Source organism: Apteryx rowi, unplaced genomic scaffold (assembly GCF_003343035.1).
Source record: "Apteryx rowi isolate R43461 unplaced genomic scaffold, aptRow1 scaffold_279, whole genome shotgun sequence".
NCBI classification, from domain to species: Eukaryota; Metazoa; Chordata; class Aves; order Apterygiformes; family Apterygidae; genus Apteryx; species Apteryx rowi.
The window spans coordinates 89,619-110,823 of NW_020449185.1; the positions used below are offsets into that span (position 1 = coordinate 89,619).

Below are 21,205 nucleotides of genomic sequence, written 5' to 3' on the forward strand. Positions count from 1 at the left end.
GTGTTGGGGGGGGGGGTCGGGAGGTCCCGCCCCCGGGCGCCCACTCGCCCCCGAGCGCCCGCTCGGACCCTCCGCCGCGGCTGTGCGGGGGCTGCGGAGGCCGGCGGCGGAGGCGGCCTGGGGCCGGGCAGCGCTGCGGGGCAGCCGCGGCAACCTGCGCTCACCTCAGCCTCCCCGAGCCCCTGCGCCGCGGCCCCTCGCGCGGCCCCTGCCGCCAACGGCCGCGCCGCGCGCCCAACGGCCGCGCCGCGGGTTCTGAACAGCAAAGGCTCGGCGCAGCCTCCGCCGCGGTACACCTTCCCTGAAACAGTTCACACTCCTGGAGGAGAAGAGAAATAGCTTGTCCTATGCCGCGTGTAGCTGTGAGAAAAAAAGTTAGGTGAGAGTTGACATTACCATCTTAGAGTCTATGTATTTCCTGTTACGAAGAGGTAATTGGATTTACAAGACCATTAGCGGAAGAAAAGATAGAACAGCAGCTGCATCTGTCCCCCTCCCTTTCCTCTTCTAAGCAAATTACAACAGCTAAGATGGTTTTGGCTGCAACTGGACTATTTTACTGCCCTGGAAAGTTGGGCTTTGCGCTGACCCTTCCTGGAAAACCAGGAAGGTAGCTCACTCTGTGAGATGCATAAAGTCTTAAGCTGCATCAAGATCTATGCCCATAGTATTTGACATGACAGACTCCAGCAACCAGAGTTTGTACTTTATCTCTGACATTTTTAATGGTAGAGTGTGGAATAATGCATTAGAAAGCATGACACTTCAGGGCTGCTGCCTTGTGATGGAGGTAGTTTCCAGAGGCACGATTTCTCTACTATTTACACAGAGATCCCATAAGGAAATGTCAGATGCCCCAAGCTCAGCAACCCCAATATGTGCTCAGGAGTCTCATGATAGTCTTGCAATGGCCAGGTGCTTCAGTTTGAATTCAACACTTCTGCAGGCAGCCTCTGCTCATACAAGACATTATGGTCTCCAGTTGTACCAAAATTTATCTGTCACATTACTCCAGCTCTCACCCTATTCTCATGTCACTCATGAGAATGAGCCTTAGGCAAAGACAACACAGATGCTGTACTGGTGAGCAGAGAAAAGCTGAGAAGTTTCAAGCTCAGTGCAGGATCCTTGGGCTGAAACACATACTACAATCTCCCTATGCTACAAATTCCAAACTCCAATAGCAGTATATGCAAACAGTGTTTCCTATTACAGCATCAGCTCCAAACCTTTCCTTTCACTCAGGCAGACGATGGCTTGGCATCAGTTATACATAAATTTGCCACTTCTCATCTAGTCTACAGCAATGAATAATACCCGAGTATGAAAAAGCACAACATGATTCAGGCATCTACTCAGCAGCAACAGAGTCTACTGCAAACCATTCCTCCCCCCCAAACCCCATTTAATATTGGCTTCCCAGAAAACATCCAGTCAGGATATGTATATCCTATCCAAACCTTCAGACAGGCCAAAAAGATTACGTCCAACCCTGTCATGAAGACCATGGTCAATAAGCTCTGCTGATCAAACACACTAGAGTTTTCTACAACCGGTGAAAAGCCCATCAGCACAGAAGACAAACAGCTGGCTGGAGACCATGGAAGACACTCCCATAGGAAGGAGAAGCTATCACAAGCCCCCCAGTTTCTACTCCAAGCATCAGGTTCTTCACCTATCTTCTGTAACACGCAGCACTAAGGAGACATAGACCACCACCGAAACAACACACCACTACATGCACAGTCTTCCCAGGGGGAGAGGTCAAGAAAGATTAAAAAACAAAACACAACAGATGTCATGTAAACAACTACCAGGAAGCGCTCAGACATTTCAGTGATGAAAGCATCTTCCACTTCTTTGCTGTACCAATCTGGGCAAGACAGGAGGTGAAAACAAGTATAACAGAAAGATACTTCAATGGACTAGCCAAGGTTATGACTAGGACTTGTTGCTAATTCAGGATAATGAAACAGCTGCCTGTCCATTTACTTTCACTTAGGATGCTCATTACAAAGTCACAGGCCTTCACTCCTCTCTGATCATCACCAAATCGGTGCTGGAACACCAAATCCACCTGTTGAGATCTAGCCTGGAGAATAAGGCCACTCTGCATAGGAACCCTAAATGAGTACATGTCATCAAACTCATGAGGATTTTAAATGCAGCTGACCCTTCAGCGATGAACATCCTGAACAGAACCAACGAAGAAAAATGGTAATTTTGGAAACTAACCTAGCACTGGAGGCCTTACATGCACAGAAGCATTTTGCTGCTGCTCTTAGCTATCTCAGCAGAAGATTACTGAGGGCATTAGGGACAATTCTGGAAGACCTGAGGCTGAGAGCTTAAAGGAGGGAAGAAGGGATGCCCAATAGCCATCTTAAAATATGTAAAGGAAGAATAAGCATTGGCTGCACCAAGAGGATTTTGGTTTCAGGCAAGCTTGCTAGCAGTAAGAACCAGGAAACCTTGAAGCAGATTGTCATGAGGAAGGGAGGGAGTTTCCATCATTGTAGGTTTTTAAAGAGGAGGGTAGACAAATATCCAGTAGAATAAACTTAGTAAAATACCTAGACCTCCCCACCCCCATTTCCTGAGTTTTATACTGCTCATATACCTGCTAACAACCCTTACTCTTTCTGTATTAGCCTGCTACTTTCTGACTTTGTCAAAGAGCAGAGCCTAAGAGTTAGAGTTACCTTAAAAGGAAAGCCTGATTCTCCTCTGTGCTTCAGAAGAACTCCTGATTCCCATGAAATAAAAGCACTAGCTGCACCTTTCTCTCTTCTTCATAGAGAAGGTCCTGGCAGCATTATTCTCTTTCACTGATGGTGTGGGAAGTAGGAAAATAAAGTCTTGGACACTTCAAAGGGTGAGTAAACAGCTTCTCTGATCAACACCATGGATCAGCAGAGCGAGCAGTGCACTTTTCAGCAGTGTGGAGATTTGGGCTGTCACCCACTAAGAACAAAGTCTTTTGACCACAAGGAAATTGTTTGATAATCTCCTCCAGGATGGCAACCTATGCTGGGGAGCAGGAGCTGTTCTGCAGATAGAAGGTGTACTGTAGATGCAGCTATTCAAGAGGACATCCTGCAGCTTGGAAAGAGGGAGAAGGGAGCAAAATGTGGTTGTGCAATTAGAATGAGCCCATGAGGGAGTTCAAAGCAGTTTATTACTACTACCTACACACAAATGAAAAAGCTCCCCCACTACAGCAAACTCTCCTCCTGGAAGTCCATTCCCTAGCAAGAGAGCAACTTGACCTTTCTAGAAATGCTGACAGAGTCCCAGATCATGCCATTCTGCAAGCAGCATCCAAAGCAGCATGTGCAGAGTAATGGCTTCTTCTTCTCAGTATTGAGAAAAAGATTAGTTCATGTCATCTTGATAGGCAGGTGTCCCATCAGTGGAAATAAGGAACATAAAAGAAAAAAAAAAGATACTTTCATAAGAGTTTTTAAATATGAGCTGCTAAAACAGTCAGTGAAGTTTCACACAGGCAGTGCAAATCCTGACAGTAACAGTTAAAAACTGGAAGCAAAACAATCTATATCCATTGCTGTCAAAGGGAGACTTTTCCAGGCAGAATCTCCCTGCTATCCCTTCCCCCTCCCCACCCAAAACATATGCAAACAAAATCTGCTGTCTTTTCAAGCCTCACTGAGCAAGTATGCACGCAGCTCTTCTGAACGGCATCCATGAGCAAAGCTATGCAGAAACTACTTATCGCTGATGGAATAATCCTGCACACATGTCCTGAGGCCAGAATATACACACAAGTGTGCTATTCTTCCACAAGACCTGCTTCTTACTGCTTGCCAGCTCCTGGGACCATCAAATCTTATAACAAAGTGACTAAAGCACCACCGCTTTGGAGCCTGCCCCACTGCTGAGTCCTCAGCTTTCTCCGGGTTTACAAGCTGAGACTTCCTTTCCTGGTCTCAGCTTCCCAAACACGCAAAGATTTTTCTACCTTCATTTTTACTACCATCACAAGGGCAGATGGAGCACATCTCTGCATCCATAGCATTTTCTCTTCTCTTCCCTCTACATTTCCAGTACCTCGCACTTCTGCTAAGACTTATTTCATTGCCTCCTATTTCATTGCCCCCTTTTTGGCAGAAAACAACCACTGCTGTAACTTTAACCCAATGTACTATGCAGCACTTCCTACTGGCACTGCTGGGCACACTGCACAGGCACCATTTTTCTCTCTGCTTCATGACACTGTCTCAAAGGCTCTGCTAACACCTTTATGGGTTTCCCCACCCTGACAAAGCCCCTTACTTTTACCTTATTTCCTCTGGCCCTTTTCTTCCACGTGGTTTTACCCAGCAATCTATTGTTCTAGACTCTGCTTGCCACTTCTGGAGTTTGCCCCTCCTAGGGCACTTCTTTCAGCCGAGTTTGACCAGTGTCATTGACAAATACAGGTGACAAATGAAATCAGTATGAACGAATCATTACTGATCCCTGCTATCTCTTCTGTCCTTCCTTCTATAACCTATTTCTTGCCACTGCTGCAAGAGGTTAGTGGGGTTTGGGTGTACTGTTTTTGTTGTTCTTGGGATTAACACTTAAGTTAAAATGATTCACTGCCCAAAATCTTTAAAGGAGCTGACACATCTGTGCTTAAATGTGTTCTGAGGGTTCTTAAATCTGCTGTAAAGATAGCTCACTGCAATCACAGGCACATTCATATGTGCATTAACAAATCAACAAACTTAAAAACGTAGTCCTGGTATATACAAGTAGCAACACTTCTTCAGCAACCTAGCAATAGGTAACTGATGTTTGGAAAATTCCTTCCAGGTCACCAGAGAAGTAACAGGCAGGATTTTAAGTTATTCCATCTAAAAAAACAAAAACAAAACAAACAAAAAAAACCCCACCCACCAAACAATATTGCTCTTTCATTACTGCAACCTTTAAATTATGTGAGGAAAAGCAATCTACTTTACCTTGTGTGGTATTTTTGAGTTGTACTCAAAAACAAGCTGTGAGTTGGGGGAAAGACCTCTCAAATTTGGAAGTACGAATTGTGACTTGATCACAGGTTCCCAACCTGGAGGTATGTGAAGCTGATATTTCGTTAATTCACTTAAAATCCATTTTCAGAGCTCATACAGGAGTCTGGCCTGTTTGGAAATTGTTGAGCAAAGCAAGTGTTTTTGGTGATCTCTGCTGCAAGGCTAAACAGAAAGACACAAAACGCCTTTGGAAACACAGCTGTTGAGTTCAGAATTCTGAAAAATGCATCCATTGGTCTTTCCAAAGAATGGTGCATGTTTCGCCATAGAAAAACTTCTGTGTTAAGTAACCTTTTATTTCTCCTTCCCCAAAGGGATGAATCTGTAAAGTAACAGCATTTCCCAACGCCTCTGCTATCAGACAAAGATGGGATGGTTCCACTTACCTGTTAACCTGCAAGGAATCCTTTACTGAGTGACAGTGTATGCTACCTGAATTCAGAGTGATTCACAACAGTAGTTAGAATTTAATGAATTAGTCAAAAAAAGTCTAGGTACTGCTTCATGGAGAACTGCCCTAGAGAAGTTTCCCCATTGTTGTTTCAGCACCAGATTTGTGTACATGGATATATCTGYGAAATATATTCTTCCGCATCATGCACCTGGCTATCGTATAGAACACACAGATATTTCATCTCATGAGGCAAACAGTATTTTAAATCTGGTTTATCTTGCATGTAACGCTTTAGATCACTAAAACCTGGAATAGTCATTTCCTTTTCCATTATTTAGCTATATATATCATGTATAAAAAATGTAGTCCATTTCAGGTTCAGACAATGCAGCAGCGTTTGCATTGTAATCATTCTGATAGAAAAACAGAAAAAAAGATCTCAGCAAAACCAACTTCCAGATAAGGGATTCAAATTACTACTTAAAACAACTTTGCAGAGTCAAAGTGCAGACCTTAGGTCACCAAACTGCATCTCTTCAATGTTGTATTAGAAGACAGCCACTTGACAGAGCATCATCTCCAACTCTTGCACGTGAATGGGTGCCTGTCTCTGTAAGACTGTCAGATTTTTTTTAATACAAATAGTAGACAATGCTCACTGGTTCACCTGCCAACTTCTAGCCAGACATTAGAGGGGAAAACGAGGAGAAAGTTTCCATCCCATTCTTGCAGCAGTCCTCTGAACCAAAGCAAGAAAAGCCTTATGCTAAGCTAGGAATACACAATCCAACAAGTAGGATATATGATTTTCTCAGCAAAGTGATATGGCTAAACCAAGGCTGTAGTGACTCAGAATGAAAAATTGCACAAAATGAACTCAAAGGGAGTGTTATGTCTTTAGTAGGCCAGAAAACATACATACCTTGTCTAATGCTTTAGTTCACTACAAAAATCCAGAAATTTCTGAGACAAACCTTCAGGAAACAGAAGCATGATCATCCACAAACAAAAGCTTCCTCAAGTTTGGTACTGAATGATGTTCTCAGTCATGTTTGGAAGCTTCTCAGAAACAGTTACCATAGTTTGTGAAAGGTTTTGAGAGCTAAGTAACAGTTTGCCACTCTAAGCCTTCAGAAAAATTTCCCTTAGTGCTCTTCCTCATCATAGCATTTTTTTCTAGTTTGGTCAGTTTGTTAGCAGAACTACTAGTGATTCAACTTTTTGGTCCAGACCCAGCACAGCATTTCAAGTCTACAGGTCTTAAGTGTACATTTTGGTGAACTGGATTCTATTAAGATAGCCTATTTTAACTGCTGTGTCATACAGCTCAACAGGCCTAACAATATTAGAAGAAAGCTTATTTTTAAGTTAGGGCTATTCTGTAATAGAAAAAAAATACTAGAGTGACAGTTCTGTTTGATCAGGTATTACACAAACTCAGAATTCTAAAAATGCATGCATTTCTGCATTTTTGCATTTGTCATGCAAAGCAATCTGAAGAAGTATAAACTTGAATAGTTGGTATGTTTTGGAAAGCTCCAATCCCAAGGTCTTGAATGAAATCTTCAGTCTAGAATGTGAAGAAAGTTTGTTTTCCATGAGAAATGAAGCCCCAACACAGTAGAACCTCCAGATCTATTTGACATATGGTTCTGTATTGTGTCACTAGGAATCAGTTAGAAAATTAACCTTCCCACAAGCCAAAAATGCTTGTTAACAACTAACAACTTCCCCCTTGCTCACGATAGATGAACCTTTGCAATTTATTGCAAAAGCCTTGCTCGATGGTTAATACACTGATGAAAATGAAAAGGCCTTAATCAATTTGGGGCTGAGGGGAAGTGATACCTTAACTGCAAATTTGTCTCCAGAGTCTCGCCTTTGAAATAGGCTAGGCTATCAGATAAAACCATATGATGATATCTTGCAGAACTGGACAACTTTTTCTTATCCTTTTCCCAGTTGAGTTTCTGCCCTTTAAAGTGATTCTCTCCAAGAACTGCTTTAATTCATTGGAACTGCAGTAAGCTTCCCAGATTCATGGGTTCTCACATCTTCCCCCCCCCCCCATATGCCACAACCCAAAAATTGAAGAGTTTCAGAATCACTTATCTAGTCATAAAAGTAATTTCTTTAACACCCTTTCCTCCAAACTGAAACCACCTCCTGGATAAAACTGCCAGATGTGAAGAACACTAGCGCTACTTGTAGAATTTGCATGCAGATGTCTCCTCAGAATATTGGGAGAATTTTCTCTGATTTTATCAAAAAGGAAATGTTCTTTTGCAAGATTAATTTCTATACTTCTGCATTTGGAAAAGGAATGGAACCAAAACATTTTTTTTGGAGAAAGGATGCTCCTTAGGAATGCAAGCCATAAATAATGTTGCTTTTAAGTTTTAAAGTGTGGGTTTATTCCAGAGCTCTAACAACAGCAGTGGCTTTTGTGACTTAAATCTTAATGCTGTTGAGAGAGAATTGTTTCAGATTGCTGCCTCTTCTGGTTCAGCTGTAGTATTAATAGCCATAGCAAGGCTGCTGCTACCACAGTGGATTTAGCTAGAACATGACAAGAGTGGATCCAGGAGATGGAATCCTTGTCTAACCTATAGCTCCCACTGACTCTTACAATGAACCCCAAGCTGCACAAAGAATTCAAGACAGATGGACCCTTCCAGTGACTCTAGATCCAACTATTCTAGATCCAGCTATTCATTTTACTTGCACTTTTCTTCCAGCTGCAGTCCACAGGCTGGGGAGGAGGCTTGTTTTTTTTTTTCTGGGCTTATGCTTTTCCGATGCATTCCAGTGGACTAATTACTGACTCAGTCACAGTTGGGCAATTTTGCTGTCTTCAGTAAAGCTGCCTACATATACTTCACTGGGCAGATAAATTTGGCTAGATATTAGTGCTAAAGCCAGAGCAAAATTCAGCTTTATCATTTCCATGTTACCTCTGCAGTAATGGTAATAATTAAAATGAAAATCTTTACAGAAGCTAGTGGATGCCACCGCACAGAGATTTTATAAGCATGCTATCARTTTTAACCCGGTTGAGCACCAAAAATGTAATTCAACAGTATGTGCAAGTTTCAGGTAAAAAGCTATCTAAAAAATTACACCTACACTATTGTATAGAAAACAGTTTGTCTTGTGTGTACCCTCTACATACCCTGGAAGGTAAATTTGGACAGGAATTAACAGCTACTGTTGCTTCAAAGCATTCAGACATCAAAAAGAGAGCATAATGTAATGTTTATTTGCAGCCCTCATTATCTCCAATCCAGTGTTCACCACTTCTCATACAGAATGTACCAGAGCTGCTTTCTATAGGCACTCTGCCTCAGTTTAATAGATTCACAATTGCATTCATCTAAAGCATTTGCTCAAGACTGGCTACTGCTACAGAACTATTTATTGAATTCTCTGGCCTCTGTACCAGAAATAGGAAGAGAAGCACTGAATGGCCAACTGAAAAGTTATCAAAAAGCTTTAATTCGAGAACCACAAACTCCTAAGAAACAACAATGGAAAGAGGAGTGTTGGCTGAAAGATCTTTATTTCTTCCATAAAAGAGGAAGGACTACATCATCTAAGAAGAGCGCTTCCAAATTCTTTTAAGCAAGATGGTTCAAAATATATCCACAGTTTTTTGGGGACAAATAAATAGCCTTGCCTCAAACAGCAACCATAAGGAAAAGCTGCTCAAAACTGGTCACATTTTGCACTCCTTCAAAGGCTGAAAGGAAGACGAAAAACAAAGCAAAACCCCAGCTTATTCATGCGCTAGGGTAGAAGTATAAAAATGTCAATTATTTAAACACACAGTACTTCTTCAGAGGAACGTCCTTGCAGAAACAAAAGCAATGGCTGTGCTATAAGTATCTTTTCAAYGTCACTTTAAAAGCTACACAATCCTATCTGGATATGCAAAAGCTAACAATGCCAGAGGATAGAGAAAGCAAGTAGGCAGCCCACCATTCTGTGGCATTAAAAAGTGATTAAATGAAATTCACAAATGGTTTAGTGACATTTCTGATAGACTAATCACATAGCAGTGCTCTAAATAGAGAAACAGACCCATTATCAAAATATTCCCTTTAAAAAACTTGTATCTCAGAGGAGTACTTAATGTATTTATTGTGTGGAGATAATGGCTTCTCACTTCAGATTTAGAAGAACACGGATGAAAAGAGGGCTTCCCACAGCTGTGTGCACTAGCAAGAACAAGTACAAAACTCAAAGTCTCCATGCTTTGACACAAAGGAAAACTAACTGTCGACCCAGTTTATGAGCCCATCTTAAAATCAGCCTGTACTGTAAAAGAAGAGTTATCTCCTCTTAAATGGCAGAACATTCAGCCACAGACACCGACCACTCACTTGAAGCAAAACTCAATTCTTTTCTGACAGATTGGTTAAATTGGCCAAGAGAATCACAGCTGAAAGCTCAAATATTTTGTACAAGTCATATACAGGATGTACTGTTTCCCAATATTACCTGTAACCTTAGTTTCCCCCCCGCAGCCCCCAAGAAGCAGAACTGTTTCACATCTTAGCCACTGCATTATCAGTACTTTCTATATAGCGGCAGTACAGTGCTAACCAGTACAAATACTTCGTTCATTTCTTAAATTCAGCAAGTTGTCTTTTCTGGGGCAGGGCTCTATTGCAAACAGCCACACTGATGAAAGCATCCCTACATGGCAGATGCCAAAAAAGTCTCAAGCCGACTGGATCTTAAATCTGTTACAGAAACACATTTAGAATCTTTCTAGCTAAGCACAGTGCATAATTAACACTCATCTGTCTTAGACTTAACTTTTATTTGCCCATTCATTTTAGTCTGTGCTTACCTCCATTTTTCCTCAGTACACTAGCTGGATCAAGGAACAAGATTTCTCCACTAACAGCTCAGCCAAGAGCAACCTGTTTTTGGCTGTCATCCACTTTGGAGCTGTACTGTACAATACAGTTGTAAGCAAACTCGAGTATTGCCTTTTTAAACAGACGTTTTCAACTGCAAACTCATCTATTTTCACAATCAGAACATTTTTGTCCGAAAAGTTTATTTTAGTTTTCTGAACACTCTAAAGCAACTGCTTTTGATGTTACACAAGTGTCCAGATAGGATTAACAAAAATTAAAATGTTCTAAATTACAAATTTAATTCCTGTAAGAGCTTCAGAAAAGAAACAGAACAGAAGAGCATGACATACACACATTGTGAAGAAACCCCAACTTTTCATGCAATGGCAGGCAAGATGTAAAAAGCCACCCAATTCACACATTTGTACACCGAATCATCAGAAAAGTACTCTGTAGTAAATCTGTACATCCAAATACATTTGGGATCTACGCCTAAGTTACATTATTTAATGTTATATACATTTATTACCCCTGTATAATGTCTAAAGGAAAATCTTCATTCAAACCCAAACAAAAAAAAACAAAACAAAAAAACCCCAAGACTAACTTGGAAAAAAGGAGAATCACTTTAGACATTCAGTTAAAATGTTCATTTTGTTTTAATCTAGACCTCAATGTTTATTAAAAACAAAATCCTCTTCATTTAAGATTTTGCTTTCTAACTGTACAGTAAATTGCATTGCAGAGAACACATCCTGTTTTCAGACTATTTTCTTTGGATGGATTTAAGATGTAGCTGGATTATTTTAAAGATAAATAAAGGGAAGTTGGTCCAACTAGAATGATAGCTGATATATTACATGCATGTGGGTTTTTTTTTAATATATTTTTAAATTACTTTTTTAAACAAATGAGTGTAGGGTATAGTTGATATTGCAAATAAACCAAAAAGCACCTGGAGTCAAAATATAAAACATACCTCCTTATCCTGACAATGGCAGTAAAAATCAGAAAAGTAATCTTTCTGGAACAGCATTTTTACATAATTTAGAAATGTTAAGTACCAGGAAGACTACTAATCAAGTAGTTTTAGCAGCCAAGTTTCCCTCTTTTTATTGAATGGAACAAATGCTTTAAATAAACCGTTTGTCCTCTTCACTGAAGAGAGCTAGTCTATTCATCTTTAATGAGCTAGTTTTTTTTCTTTTTTTGGGAAGATTAGCCACGTACTGTAGTAATGCCTACTGCATATAATCCAAGCATTTGCTGTGAACAGTTGGAGAAAGCAGTCAGTAAGAACCTAGGATCAATGAAATAGATGTTACTTAAGCCATCCACAAAACGGAGACCCATATAGTGCCCAGTGTTAAAACCCAAATCTCTTCTYGCGCTTTTTGCTGTGCAAGTTCATCCCCATGAAAACAGAAACTGATCCATAGTTCAATTTTCTTATTTCCTTAGTCAATTTTCACATTAGTGTAGATTTTACGAACAAAGGCACTTGTTCCCATGTAACCAATAGCTCCTGCAAAATAAACACAAAATGTTTAATATTAGAGCTGATCATCAAAATAAAGCAGAAATATAAACCAAACACACTTTAAACAGAGAAAGTCATAAATCATGCACTCTGCAAAGAAAATTATTTACCAGTGATACTTACTCTCAAACTCTAATTATCCATGCTCCCAGTGAATGTCTGCCACAAACTGGCCTAGTCTAGCGATCTAAATCCATTAAGCCATCTTACCAAGAGGCCATGCTCACTTGGCCTTGATAAACATAGCAGCCCCCCTACTGCTGCCAATAACCGGGTCCTTCTTTCTGAACAGAGGGTAGAAAACATACAATCCCCAACTCTGCAGGGAAGGAGGATGGGAGGGCGGGTTTTTATTATAAGTTACATGCCTTCTGGATGAGTGTTTTATTGACAGATGGCTTTTTCCTCACCACAAGGAACAAATAATAATAGATCCCCATCCCAGGAGTTTTAAACTCCAAGGAGGTCTGTACAAAAAGATTAAACTAGTAGCAGTTAGTAGTTAAAGGAAATTGCAACCTGTGGTTTTCAAATTAGTAAGAGTCATGAGCAGAGTATGTATTGTCACAGCAGTAATAAAAGAACAGGTCACTGGGTTTTTGATAGGGGCAACATAAACTCTAAAATATTGCAGGACTGAGGACACCTGGAGAGATGACAGAACTGCACAGGACCAAGACAGATCCAGAACTCTTCTCAAACAGGGATTCAGCAACTTACCTGGACAAACCCACAAGCTCAGCTTCGCCAGGCTGAGTAAACAGTGTTGTCTTATGATACCCACAGGAAGTACCTTATTGGGTGTTCTTCATCGCTTGCAAGCAGAATAAGACTAAATCAGCCTTCTGGAAGTCAGTTTGGCTAACTCAGATTAGAAATGAAATTGAAAACAAAGCAAGAAGCAGAGAGAACTGCTGTCAGACAGCTACAATAACACATCATAAAATATCGAAAGAAGAGGATGCAGAAGTCAGAGCCTGTCACTCACTACAGATAAAGAGAACTCTCAACACCAAACATTTGGATGTTCAGTAACTCTAAATAGAAGAGAGATTTTTGTTTCCCTGGAGTAATGCAGAAAATTCCAGGACGAAGCATGAAACAACATTTTGGTGAAGTGATCTGGGATGCACCAGACTTGCAGGAGATGAGTTAAATACAAAAGCCTAACCATCATTAAGAAAATTCAACAAAAGCTTTCTTTTCCAATGCAAACAGAAAAGTTTTTTTTTTTCCCTTTACAAAATCTCTGCATAATCTCTGTATCCACTGAATGAATCCTTACTAACCAAAAACTGGATGAAAGACTAATTCTACTCTAAGTAAAAAGACTGCACTTCTGTTACTGCACAGAAGCAGCTCAGGGACAAGGAAATGGGAGGATAAGGGAAGAAGCGATGCTAGAGACAAAAAATAATATCAGAATGCCTGGAATTGGGACACCTAGAAAAGCAAAAGCTTCAGAAGAAAAAGATGTCTATGCACCCATATGGGACAAAAAGGTTTACAGAGTATTTATTTCTCTTCTACAGAATATTTATTTAGGTCACAATTTCGGCTTCCAAGAGAGTCATAATAGCAATGGGAATAGATGATGGGTATACATGAAGTTTTTTGCTAAGGGAAGAGAAAGAATGGTGTCCATCACTGCTCCAGTCTGCATGTTTATGTAAAGCACAGCAAGCAGCATTCACAAGGACAGTCAGGTAACCTCAAAATCTGTACTCTTCTCATTCATCTGTTGGCAACTTTAAATCCTACTTAGAACAAACTATCAACACTAGTTTTTTTTAAAACCAGTTATAAAAGCAGCCAAGTGCACTTTGTGGGACACAGTACCCAGCTCCACATGAGTCTGTCTCCGAGTATGTGAGATTCTGTAGCCTCCGCAGGGAGAGGCAGCGCGGCTGTATCACATATTCTATCTAGTCTGGATGGTTTGCTATGAACCATGACAACGCTAGCATCATACTAGAAGTGGCAAAAGAGTTTTGTTAAAATATGATAAAACACTGCTTCAAGGAGTGAGTTTTCTTAAATGAAGGGAAAGTTTATACCTTTTCTACATTGCTACATTTAAGTGTAGTATAGATACATTAATACCAGACATAAAGGCAATAGCAGTGATTGCCCTGATCAAACTTAAATGGCATGCTGTAACAGCTATTTAACAGTCTTTCTCCAGTAAGCAGAATTGTCCTGAACAATTACCTGGTCACAAAACAATGTCTCCAAAGTCCGTCCTAGTAAACAGGTGGAGAATAAAACCTTTTATCTGTGAACAGTTACACCTTTTATTTTCCATGGAAATTTGACTTTCCTATGGTTGGGGGGGGGGGGGGAATCTTCCTTGTCATACAACCACCCACCCAAAAGGAAAAGTTTGGTAAGATTTTCCAAATTAAGACCTTGCAGACCTACATGATGCATGAAATTTGTATGTCTGTGGAAAGGCAAGTAGCATCAATGCCCATGGATTTATTCAGAACCCAGGGAGCTCTTTAAATCCTGAGAACTGCTCAGGTAATTCATGAGCCCAGCTATTAATCTCACATGTAATTCTGTTTTTTAAGACCCTAAAAGAACAACACTCATGTGCAATCAGGCAACCTGCGCTCAGCAAACCTGATGCATCATTCCAATGCCATTAGAATAGTAAAAAGCCTAGAGAGTCAGCCTCTGCTGCGCGGCATTTCAAGCAGTCTAAATATCATGACAACCATTCCACCGGCCAGGAGACAAAGCAGTTACACTACTAGCTTGGACAAAGTAAGTCTGATTAAAATGAACACAGCACACAGGCAGATCAGGTTGTTAACTGCAAGCATTAAGTGGGCTAAGGATGCAGCAGAGAGAGGGCCTGGCAGTTTCAGGAGAGACTAGTAAAACCTCCTCACAGACTGAGCATGTGCTGTGCAGAGAAGGGAATCATGAGCTCAAACAGGAGCACCAGCAGCTTTTTCTGCCACCTGTCAAGAACCTCATCTTCCGCCTTATGTAGTAAACGGCCAAAGTAAGGGCACTGAACTCCTGCCTTAAGATGCATGGTGCTTTGGCTCTACAAAGTAGGCAATGCCACCAGATCAAACACCCATTTTAGTCACTCAACTCAGATGCATTCCAGCAAACTTGTTTTTTGAGGGTTTCTCTAGTGATGTGATGCCAGATATCACAGAGGTCTAGGAGAACAAAGCCCTAATTGTGTTTCATTTGGACCTAGAGAATGTGTGCATGACAGGGAATTGGGGAAAGGGGGGAGGAGGAGCAGAGAGTAGCGGTCACACCAGAGCACAGCTCTCAATCACACAAACAAGTCACGGTCCATTCTGAATCATGGCAGCCTTATCCATGAAGGGTCACTAATGGCAGTACCCAAGGCAGGGGTTAAGCCTCAAGACAGGCATTGAATAAAACACAGGAAAAAACAAAAAAGACAGATGACAACGACGACAACGACAACAACAAAAGAAGATCCTCCTGAGTTGGCTCATTTAAATAAAAGAGGGCATGGTAAAGAAAATGATTCTTTTTATTTATAAATATCACTTCATAAGGTGTTTAACTGGGTCCTGGCCTGTACTAGTTTAGCTGAATAGGCTGTAATCGTATCTTAGCAGAACAACAAGCCTTTAAATAAACAAAGCTCAAAGGAATCCAAATAGCCAGGCAGAGCAGCCACAAAACAGTAAAATATTGATTCCTTTCTCTTACTTCCAACCAATTAACACTCATTACAGATGTGGTTTTGTAAGCACAAAAATTAAAAAAAAAAACCCAAACCAAAAAAACTACCTTCAACCATACTTACAGTATTTATCTGGATGTGGAAGTATGGCATTGCAGGAGAGCACCATACCACCTAGCTCTTATGCCATCTACTGAGCTGGCAAATAAGTTTTATCCTTCTCTATCACTAAGAGGGAAGTATGAGGAGCTCAGAAGATTTGCAAGTTCTCATGGGCTCCCTACTGTCCAGTCCCAGATCTCAGATGCTCTGCAGAGGGCAGCGGACTTTGAGGATCAAAGCATCCCACCACATGTGGGATTTGAGTTCGTTAAGTCTAGTCAGGAGCACTAAAACAGAGCTAGATGATACCAGCCTACAGAGATTTTCCCTGTGGCTGCTCTGGATCCTAACTAGTTCATATGGTACCCGACTGTGTGTTACTGAACATACCCATTTGCATGAGCATCAAAAACAGCTCTACACACTTTTCACAGGAGATGTACAGTCAGTAGCATGCACATTGCACAATTCTCTAACACAAATGTCTTTGTTAGCCTTCAATGGCAGCCAGTTCCTTGGACAAATGCTTTTTGACAGGGGATTTCCACATCCCCCCCTCACCATGCTGAAAATAGGAGTCCTCAGTAAAAAGGAATCTCACAGCTTCTCTCCCAACACACAGTTAAAAAGACACAAAAAAATCTCAGTAGGGCTGTGGGAATACATGTAAAACAAGTATTTTCTGATTCTGAAAAAATTTAGACTTTGCTCTAACATTCCATCAAGTAATGTCCCATCATGAGAGGAAAACATCTGACAATCTTCCTTTTCAATGTTTTAAAAAAATAATTACAGAAACTTATGGGCACACTTAGCTTCTGCATTACAGACATTTTAATCAATACCAGCCTGAACACTTTAAAAAGAAGAGATTAGAGCTGAAAAGTATAAGCTGAAAAGTATAAAAATGTATAAGCTGAAAAGTATAAATATAAAGAAAAAAAATGGCTGCAAGACTACCAGAATAGCAGGAAAGTCTTGAAATGTGCCAAGAACTTGATGAGGTAAGATTAGATTTCATGAGGGAGAAAGAAAACAGGTACTCAGCAGTTAGAAATGATTTTCTCCCCTTTTTATGAAGCACTGTGAAATTACCTTCTTGGAATTTCAAGAAATCTACACTTTATAGAAAGTCCAGTCCTGTAAGACATCATGGGTCTCAAATCTCTAACTCACAGAAAGCTTTCCATTATAGTCTATAGGTCTATTCATTCACCGACAGAAAAAAGGTGTTAAATAAGGATCATGCATAAAAAGCAAAGCACATCATAGAAAAGTGCAGAAGAGCCATACAGCACTTTCTGGAAGTCAAAGTGAAGGATGAAAATAAAACTAACAGGTGGACAAGTATACTTGACAGCCTTCATAGAGAGTACTGTTTTTTTCTTTAAACATCTGTCAAAACAACATCTTAACAAGCAATGAAATCCAGTTGACACAAAAGAGCATCTGTTCTCTCCTCATCTGTGAATATTTCAATACTTATTTCTCAAACACTATCCTGAAGTTTCAGTTCTTTCTGTACTGCTCACCTTCACAGACACACGCCACAAGATACAGATGGTAGCATCATCAAGATGGGATACCACTGATGCTTTAACAAGTGTATCCAGCTCTTCGTACTGGGACAAAAGGTAAAAAACTCTGAACTAAAACTTTAACAAGGGCTCAGCTTAACTTGAAATTTATTTTGTAGAATTTAGTGTGTTGAAAATGCATCTGTTACTGTATTCTGATCCAACACCGAGTCTTCCAGCCTTGCGCTAAGGCTGAAATTCTTGGCACAGTACATAAAAATTATTTCTTATCTGAAGAAACAATCCATAGAAACCTCCCATGCTAGTAATAGGAATCAAGTATAACCAGAGAACTGTAAGATTATTTTCAAAGACTGTAAGGTTTGTTTAGCAGACCTGACACACATGCATACTCCCTACCAACACCACAGAATTAAAATCAGAAACATGACAGTCTGATGAGTTCTGACAGCAAATTTTCAATATATTTGAAACTTACCACACATAATCCCCAAAGCTGTGCTAAATACTGCCATATAACCAAAGTAAAATGATGTTTGAAACAAGCCATACATCCTGAAAAAAGAAAAAAAAATAAAATGAATTTTTGCCAGGTTATTTTCCCATTCTTCCTCAATATGAATTATTCTACATTCTAAAGCATGCTAAAAAAACTTCCTTGGCATTATGGCAATCTGATAGTCAAGCAAGAAAACTACCACTTACTTTGTCTTGAAAAAGTAGTAGTAAAAGGAGTACATGTAAACATATATCGCAGTTGATGCAGCAGAAAGAAAGCTTGTCCATTGCCTGAAAGTAAACAGATGTGTCCATCACAAAACTAACCAAAATAGATGCACAACGGGCTAAAATAATCTACCTTGAGAACTGTACTGATTCTATAGACTTATTTAACAAAATCTATAGGTAGTCTGCTTCAAGTGACAAAAGCTTCTAAGGCAGCAGCCATTATCGGTATCAAGTGATGAACCTTCTTGATATTCCTGTGAGCATCTATTTATTTATTTTTTTTTAATATGTACATACACACATGCACAGCTCCTGTATAGAAAGAATCCAAGAACCAGGAAGAACCAGGCACGCGTAAGCAAGTTCTGCCTTCTTTTATCCCTTAGAGCTGAAATCAAGACATGGGACACTTTGAAAAGACCCATTTAGGCTGAAGAACCAGTACTTTCATAGAAAACACTCCTGATCTGGTTAACTATGCAAAAATTACAATACTTACCACCTGTAATCCTCTGCATTTAGCAGGAAATATGTACAAACGATAGTCACGCAAACTGTCACAATGCAGAGGATAACCAGAACCAACATCATAAAGCCATAAACATAGTAGATCTTGTAAGCCCAGAATGAAGTAAAAATGAAATACCTGAAGAGAATAAACAAAATATGCAGATGACATTGTAATAAGACTTAAATTATTAGCAGTTTGAATTAACTGCACAAATAGCTGACAAACTCACATTTCAATAAAAATCGATCCAAAAGGGAGGATTCCACCTAGGCAAACAATAACAGCTGGTTCCATGAACCTGAAAGATATTAAGATTTGTTTAGGGACAATTTTAATCTTTCATTTATAAACATATGTTAAGACAAAAAGACCAGATAATTAATGTAGCAAGAATATATCTAAAAGGCATGCCAATGAGAACTTTTCTGTCTCATACCAGTATGTCAGAAAGAAAATTCTCCCAGAGATGTCAGGTGTACAGAGAGGAAAAGTTATTCTTGGGGAACCCAAACCAAAACCTAAGTTCACGCCCATTTCTAGAAATAAGGTTATGAATCTAACCAGCCTTAAAGGTTACAGAAGTAATCCCCTCTTTTCCAAAAAGAGCCTAACCATCAAATCCCTTAACATTCACCAGCCTTGAATGAGGTCTGTGAAAACTCAATGCTGTTGATGGCCACACATCTAATAGCGCAAAAAAAAAAAAAAATTTAGAGAGTAATGGTCATATAATTAAGAATCACTGTGTATTTTTAGTGCTATACTGAGCCAGTGTATCATGAGCACATGGCCAAAAATTAATACTCAGCTACCTGTAGATGATACTATTACTTACTAAAGGTGACCTCTTTGTAGTACTCACAATGATACCAAATCTAGCTAGCAGTGATTTAATTTGCAGCTTCTTTAATTATTTACAGGGAGACTTGTCTAAGTTGACAGTGTGTAATTTCAGCTTCATGAAAAGTATCTTATTTCTTTTTATCTGTCATCCTGATCCAGCAAAAAGCATCAGTTTCCCATGATACAGGCCMCACTATAAACCAAATCCTAGCTTCTCAGCTGCGCAACCTGCCACTAACAAGAGACTAAGTGTGCTGTACTTCCTGGATATTGTGAGTGTACATGTTTCAGTGCCCCCTTTACCCAGTCTGTTCCATTCCTCTGAACTGGGAAGGCAAGAAAAATCTATTAAAAAAATCCTCTGAGGATATTATTTCCATAGCTTGCTGCTTCCATCTCAGAATGAAATTAATAGGAAAAAGCGATTGCATTTGCAATACTCCAAAAAGCTAAGCCTACTTAGGCCAGGCATCCATATACACTCACTTCAAAAATAATTAAGGCTTATTCATGATGCAAACTGTGTACTTGGCTCTGTGCCATCCAAAAAGGTGCAGAAGAGGAAACAGTATTGCAAACTTCTCCCCCCCATCACCCTGCAAATGTGTCTCAGCCTGAACATGGAGACCATTAAGCAGAACAGTTCTGCCTCCMAGGCACATTCAATCCTAAATCTGTCAGAGGCATTAACTAAAGAGGAGAGGTTTAATTTCAAGATAGCCATACAGGAACTGGGTTGGGACCATYCCTTTTGCATAAGAGACTGAACGGCAATTCAGGCCAAATGTAAATTAGTGATCCAGGACTATAAAAGCTGCTACAATTATTAACCATTAATTGTACTTGGTATTTTTATTCAAGAGAAAAAGACAAATTCAATCTAAACCTAAAGGTTACACTAAAAAAAACTTTTAGCGATCACATCTGAAAAGTCATTTTAAATATCCTGAAGTGAATACATCTAGTTTATATGCACTTGTCTTTACCATTTTTTCTCTGGTATGGGACGAGGAACAGCATTGACACGACAYGGAAAATTAGGCTGTCCTGACAAATTTCGGCCAAGAATCGTGCCAACCAGGTTCAATGGAAGAATAACAAAGAAGCAGATACAGCACACTGCCACCTGTAAATTAAAAAATGGGGATGAGAAGACAGAAAAGGATATGACCAACCCACCCCATATACATTAGTGCTTAGTAGCAATCACTGTAGAACCATACTCCTCATTATGAAGCATTAGACAATATGCACCTACTTTATCAAGAGAAGTATTTAGTTCCTGAGAAACTTATTAATAAATATTAGAAAAAAGTTTTAATATAGGATAGAGCATTTTCTTGYATCAATTCAGAGAACAGAAGTATCACAAATTTTTTTTACTGTTTTCTTCTAATCGSTATACTTGATTTATTGCAAAGACATGAAATGGAATTCTTCATGTTGCTTCATTACAGAGCATTTTGTTGGTTTCTCCTCAAGTTTTGCAGAGTATGTTATCCCTGGGAATTAACATCTAGCTGTTAGCCCATTACATACAAAAATATCACAAATACTACTGGCTACAAAATTCTTAATCCAGTAAGGCCATCCAAAAAAAGGAACCCAAACAAGAATTTTGAAGCCGTGTCAGAATGCTACAAATCAAAACTTTGGGCTTAAGTTTCTCAACTACCCACAAACTAGATAATTAAGAACACAGATGCCAAAGACACAAATGGGCATGCACGGATACTCAGTTTACAAGCACAGTGACCCTATTYAAACATACAGATTAGGTTTATGCACAATGCAGCCAACTCGGACCCACATTCGAGCTCTTCCCGGTGGAGCACCCTCCAAAAAACTTTACCATCAATCATCTTTCATGCAATACATGCATGTAGTACTACTTTCGCTGTTCATGGAAGGCAATACATTCTTATCTTCCAAAATAGGAAATTTTAAGTGTTTAGCAAG

General features: G+C 39.8%; 1 protein-coding gene across 1 annotated transcript in view; it reads right to left on the bottom strand.

Annotated features, from left to right (window-relative positions):
- Window positions 1-12,709: 12,709 nt before the first annotated feature.
- Window positions 12,710-21,205, bottom strand: part of TM9SF3 (transmembrane 9 superfamily member 3) — a 43,665-nt gene continuing 35,169 nt past the window's right edge. Inside the window, exons 10-15 of the mRNA XM_026068696.1 lie at window positions 20,233-20,372; window positions 18,633-18,701; window positions 18,392-18,538; window positions 17,869-17,952; window positions 17,642-17,718; window positions 12,710-17,247 (exon numbers count right to left, since the gene is read on the bottom strand). Of these exons, the coding sequence (XP_025924481.1) occupies window positions 17,222-17,247; window positions 17,642-17,718; window positions 17,869-17,952; window positions 18,392-18,538; window positions 18,633-18,701; window positions 20,233-20,372 (543 nt within the window). The 3' untranslated portion in view covers window positions 12,710-17,221. The remainder of the gene's footprint in view (window positions 17,248-17,641; window positions 17,719-17,868; window positions 17,953-18,391; window positions 18,539-18,632; window positions 18,702-20,232; window positions 20,373-21,205) is intronic.